Source organism: Polypterus senegalus, chromosome 16, assembly GCF_016835505.1.
Source record: "Polypterus senegalus isolate Bchr_013 chromosome 16, ASM1683550v1, whole genome shotgun sequence".
Classification (NCBI taxonomy): domain Eukaryota; kingdom Metazoa; phylum Chordata; class Cladistia; order Polypteriformes; family Polypteridae; genus Polypterus; species Polypterus senegalus.
The window spans coordinates 90,022,420-90,028,511 of NC_053169.1; the positions used below are offsets into that span (position 1 = coordinate 90,022,420).

Here is a 6,092-nt window from a genome sequence, read left to right on the forward strand (position 1 = left end):
CCATTGTCAATGACACTCCTATGTGAATAATACCCCTTTCAATGTGAAACATTTCCCACAGAACATAATGAAAAGGAAAAGAGAAAAAAACAAAACAAATAAAAAGCACGCCAGTTCTGAGTCTGAGATCGTGCTAGATGGAGGCGCATTTTATTTGCTGGGTCATTTACTGTGTTGTCGTCTCACTTATTTGCCAGCCTGATTTGAATTCAGTAGGTGTGCTGACTCAAGCAGAAGCATTTTTATATAAATTTCCCTGATGAGCAACATTACAAGTTTAGAGCTTGGTAAGAGTAAGTTGTATGGATCTGAATTTCATAAGTCCCTGAATTGTGATGACATGACAGCTTCCAGAGCGCTTTTATAATTTAAATTCTTTAAATATGTGCCACCTTTATTGTGTCATTTTTTTACTTCTGCTCTCTCTGAAGGTTTTTTTTTTGTTTTTGGACAGGCTGCATGTGACACAAGTGTAATTTTGAGATTGCTTCAGGTCCTGCCATCTGATGTCACTTCTGCTTGCTCCTTCAGTGACAGAGGACTAGAATTGAGGTGGAAATCAATAGTTGGCAGTTGTCCATGAGATCCCCTTCGTATAGATGAGTGTGATATAGTGTGAGTGTACTTTATGATCTGTTTTATCTTGGTAGAGTAATATATATTGCTCTACTTTCCCCTATTGTATTATTAATATGTAGCCGTAGAATGCCTAATCTCACAGACTTACCACTGTATATAACTTATCCCCTCCTTCCCTTCTATATCTATAACCTCAGGCAATTAGATGTAGTAAAAAGACAAGCAGGAGTTAAGTTACACATAAAATAATGTATTACTGATAATATTCATAAATCATCATGATCTTCCTTATTACCAGTAATACAAGCCAGTAAACCTCTTATAACAGCAGCTGTCGTCTTTAAACCTGATCTCTGTTTTCTTACTTTTAATCCTTCCAGCCCCCTTCCATTTTGTGGCACACTCAGCTCAGCTTCTGCTTTCTCAACCTGCACTACAGGTTTCCTAGCTTTAGCCTGCTTCCCTCTGCCACTCCACTGAAAGATGGCTGACTTTAAAATGAACTTAGGCATTTCTGAGTCTACAATTTTACTCAAATACAATTTGCCAAATTCGCTATGGGTTGGCCTACTTTTTCCCCTGTAAGCAAACATACACATACATACAAAAAGATCCTAAACGAATAAGTACCGTATGAATGACGAATACATGTCCCATCACTCCCTAACACTTTAACCACTTAAATGCAGTATGAATGACGCATGCATCTTTCACCACTCCCTAACACTTTAATTAGGGACTCACTACACCAGCACTAACAAACATGCGGGTGTCCTTGTGACACACATGAAGTCTCTACACTGTGCTGGTTATATTCAATTCAGCAACCAAACCATGTTTTACTTCCACCGCATTTGTTCAGTGGGTGCCCTAAAATTTACATACATAAACACATACATCAAAACAGTATTTGCAAACAGGGTGCAAAACATGGTTACCCCAAAATCCTGCCGACTACGCCAATTGTTTTATCTTGGTAGCGTAATATATATATATTGCTCTACTTTCCCCTATTGTATTATTAATATGTAGCCTTACAATGCCTAATCTCACAGACTTACCACTGTTTATAAGGTATTATTGTTTATAACTTAACCCCACTTCCCCTTCTATATCTAAAATGGTGATGTGTAATTCAGGTGGCACACAGACTTTTAGTTACTTAAAATGTCTCTAGTTAAGGCATCGTTGGTGCTCAGCTTTCAGCCACATGTCTGTTCGATATGGCTGAAGCTGTGCTCTTCATTGTGATGTCTTCATCATAACAGGTTAGCAAGAGTGATGCTTCTTCATCATATGTTGGTTAGAGAGAGAGAATGTGGTTGAGCAAGCAAATTTATAGGTTTTCTGTCCAACACCTCCAGCCAATCCAGACAGCCATATCTCAGACCAATGGGTGGATTAGATCATCTTATCTCCTGCCCCAAAACCATATGTTAAACATTCTGGCTTCCTTGCAGGGGGTTCAAAGACTTTAGCAGAGAAATACTCATCAAACTGGTTTAAGACACATCCCCCCCAAATCCTGTCATAAAATTACAAAGAGACAGTCGTAAAGGCAAACACGAATGCCTCTAAACACTAAATTACATTGCCTCGCCTAGATTACAAATAAAGACATACAAAACATTTATGAAGTTATATGCAAAATCCCACATCACAACATGATCTAATTTACATTAAATTTGCAAATTAATCTAGATACCACAGTACACATTTTGTTATTTTTGTGTGTGTTCCTTTCTCTCGTGGCTCTTAACTAGCACTTGACACCATATTACTTAGGTCTTTTTATTATGCTCCCAAATTATGGAGTCAGTCTCACATTTAGAATGCTGCAATAGTATCTTTATTAAATGAGCAGTAAAATGATTAGTAATTAAAAGGTTCCTCCCAGGCCTAATGCTGCCAGGTTCATTTGGGCCGTGCCTTCGGCACTAGACGTCAGTCACTTATTACACAGGTTGCTGTTGCAGCACTTCCAGCCCATCTTCTGGCATATCTCCAAGGTGGCACAGCCTTTCCCACCTTTGTCTGTAAATACAAAGAGATTTCTGCATGTTACGTGGGCATTGGTGACTGGTTCTCCATTGTTGTAAAGATGGATCTCGTTTAACGTAAGGCAACCTCGGATTCAAAATTCAGATAAAGTTTCTTCTAATCTTGCACATAGATAGATAGATAGATAGATACTTTATTAATCCCAAGGGGAAATTAACATTAAATTATGTTTATTATTATTATTTTTTATTATTTATTTATTTATTTATTTTTATGTTTATTATTATTTTCTATTTTAAAGCCATAACCTCATAATTCATTATTGTAAAGTACTGCTCTTACTTTTATTACACTTGAAAAAATCTTTGGTCATCTTGCCATAGGCTGACCGTCTCTAACTTTGGGAAAATTTAGCTACAATAAGTGTCCACTGGTGGTAGGCAATCTGACACAAACCACAGACTCAGGTCACCCACCTTTGAAAAGATTTCTATTTTGTTGCTTTGCAGCCTGAAATGGGGACACGCACACAGAATATTTCTCCGGCTGTGTTTACTTGATGCAGCTGAAAGATATGATACTGCGATGGGCTGGCGCCCTGCCCGGGTTTGTTTCCTGCCTTGCGCCCTGTGTTGGCTGGGATTGGCTCCAGCAGACCCCCGTGACCCTGTAGTTAGAATATGGCGTGTTGGATAATGGATGGATAGATAGTTTAACGTGACCTGCGTATGACCTTAAGTTGGACAGAAATAGTGGCTCATCCAGCCAGGAGGTGCTTGTTTCCGCAAGTCTCTGGTTTTCAAGATCCAGACACGCGGTAAACGAGCTGGGACAGCTCAGAATGACCTCGTCCACCCTAGGGGCAGGGCAGACAACTCTAAACATAAACAGCGAAACAATCACAGCCACATTCATGGAAGCAGTATTGGAGACCCACAAGCCGTGACTGATGAATGAAGCCGTTGGACAGAACAAATTACAGTCGTGCACATACAGGCATGTCAGGGGGGGCTGGTGAATGAACCGCAAATACAGACGAGCTTGTGCAAGTAACGGTGAAGCAATCAGTCACAAGGAAAGAATCGATTGCACAAGTACTCTGTGGAAAAGCTGCAGCCGGGATTGCACAAATAAGTCTGCAGTTTTGACTGTTAGTAAGCACAGACGATGACAAACCTGTAACTACACACCCTGTCACACAAGCAATAGCATTTTTTCTAGTCGTTCTCAACCTCTTATGCTGACGAGACTAGCACTGGTAAAGAGCTCAGCCGAGCAGGCTGCTCATCTCCCAGGAGGGTTTAGGGACACTGCGTCGTGTCCACCCCTAGTGGGGAGCATCTGGTAGACCTCCAGGTGATCTGACTCATTCTGAACGTGAGGGGCCTTGGGTTCACTCTGTGTTTTTCACAAGCATTATAATCGTACCTTTTCTATTTTAAAGCTGTAACCTCATCTTTCTGATTATTACAGATAAAGATGAGGCAGGAAAATGGCCAGCAATCCAAAACTTATGTGTTAAATTTTTGCTCCTGCTATACCAATCTACTGGTCAATTGCAAAGCCCACTGTAAGCCAACCACCCCAGGCCATTGTTATGGGTAAGACACCAAGGTGTGTAGCATTCATTGGGGGCAGCCCATTATTTACAAGGTGATTTCATATTTGATGAGTCTAATGCCAAAAGTCAAGGGTTTACAGATGAGATAGGCACTTTCAAGTCTTCCTAGATATAGAGTGCTTTCCAAATATCTTACCAATGTCAGAAACAAGATGTTGGTTCAGTCCCATAGCCGCATTGAACAAACTTGATTTAACATCAAGAACGTGAGCAGAGCTCTTGATCTTCTATTTCAAAGTCCAAATGGCTAACAGTGGTGGCTCCAAATGCCTGTAGGGATACTCATAAGATACGGCTGGGCACGCAATAGAGCAGATCTGACTAATATCCCCGTAAATACAAAGGTGGTCTGTCTGCTCTGCGGTTAACTTCTGGATGTGAGTCTTAAGCATTATGATATAGTGGACAGCCAAAGTTTAGGTGACTTGCAGTGAATCACAATTAGGATATGAAAATCAAATAAGCAAAGCTACACACACACACACAACAGAAGCTCCAGTGTTCGTAATAAAATATCATCCCTTAACACACATTTTCCCACATGGTTTACACAGATTGGCATTACATAATTTTACAATCGCAGGGGTCTTTAAGACTAAGCAGTAATCATTCACCCACCTGTTGTATAACAAAACTGAGGAACGCTCCCCGAACATGTCAGCTCCAAGTTATTGATGAATACGAAGTCCTCTGCGATGCACCTGATGGTGTGCTTCGCTGCAAGGAGAAAATTCACATCCTGGGTTAGAAACGTTTGCCTTTTTGTTTTTTCTTTCTTTGCAGCCCACCCTCTCACATGCCCTACCTGCATTGCCCTTTGAAAACCATGAGCTCCTTGGCGCTATACCCAGTGAAAGCCTTTAATGGATTTACTCTAAGAAATGCAAATAAATGGAGCGTAATATTTACAGTGGTCCACAAAAATAAGACAAATGATCAACTGAATGGCCCTACATGAAGGACAGCTGGGTCTATGTCTGGATTACTTGACTACTCACCTGTGGAAGCACGTTCAATCCGTTTAAATGCAGCATCAACACCGGGGTGGCTGGCGCTGATGCCGATGGAAGCCAGGAGAAGGGGCAGCAGTAGCAGAACCTTCATGTTGCACAGTGTTTGTCCTATCTGAGCTGCCAGAAACTCTGGTGTGGAAGCTGGCATTGCTTTGCTGATGGGCGTGACAGCTGGTCCCAATAGCAGTGGCTTCCTGTTGGGTGTGCCGTGTTGTGTTCCCACAGGCATGAATTTTGGCTCTTAGCCTAGATATGTTAGCCATGAATTAGTGCTGGACAGCCCCATAGCTAATCTGGATGATAGCTGTGTGGATTTAGCGATCACTAACAGTTACACTGCTGGCCTGCTCTCCTGCTTCTTCACTTCAGAGTCAGATGATGTTTTTTCTTACAGTTAGTGACCATGGGCCATGAAGTCAAGTTCAGGTTCTGCTGCAGGCTACGCATATCATTCAGCTGTTCTCATCCATCCATCTGATTCTGAACACTACTTTAATTTGGGCTGCATTCACATTACCAGGATGAAGTAACTGAAATCCAATATTTTAACTTGATGTGACATAAGTCTGATGTTTTCAGGGCTGTATGGGCATGGGAAATTGATCTTTTCAAATCAGATTTGAGTCACCTTTATATGTGGTCCTAGATCAAATACATACTTTATCTAATTCATGGCCATGCGGCATTAATGAGAACGGTCAGATCGGAATTCATGGGGTTTTTTGCCTGTATGCGGGTGCTGAGCGCTGTCGTCATCAGCCAGCACTGGCAGTGTGGCAAAACAATGGAGAAGAGCTACAGCTGTGACAACAGTCACAGTCTTACTGTTGCTGGCTTCTTTTTGTACCCACACATCTCTTGGTGCAGCAGTGCCAGCA

At 41.4% G+C, this 6,092-nt stretch overlaps 1 protein-coding gene across 1 annotated transcript; it reads right to left on the reverse strand.

Annotated features, from left to right (window-relative positions):
* Positions 1-2,405: 2,405 nt before the first annotated feature.
* Positions 2,406-5,385, reverse strand: wu:fj16a03 (uncharacterized protein LOC335475 homolog). The gene is made up of 3 exons (XM_039738721.1): positions 5,200-5,385; positions 4,820-4,918; positions 2,406-2,613 (listed from the first exon to the last, which is right to left on the reverse strand). Exons 1-3 carry the CDS (start codon positions 5,360-5,362, stop codon positions 2,528-2,530), a joined length of 348 nt encoding a protein of 115 aa, XP_039594655.1. The 5' UTR covers positions 5,363-5,385; the 3' UTR covers positions 2,406-2,527.
* Between the last annotated feature and the right edge of the window lie 707 nt (positions 5,386-6,092).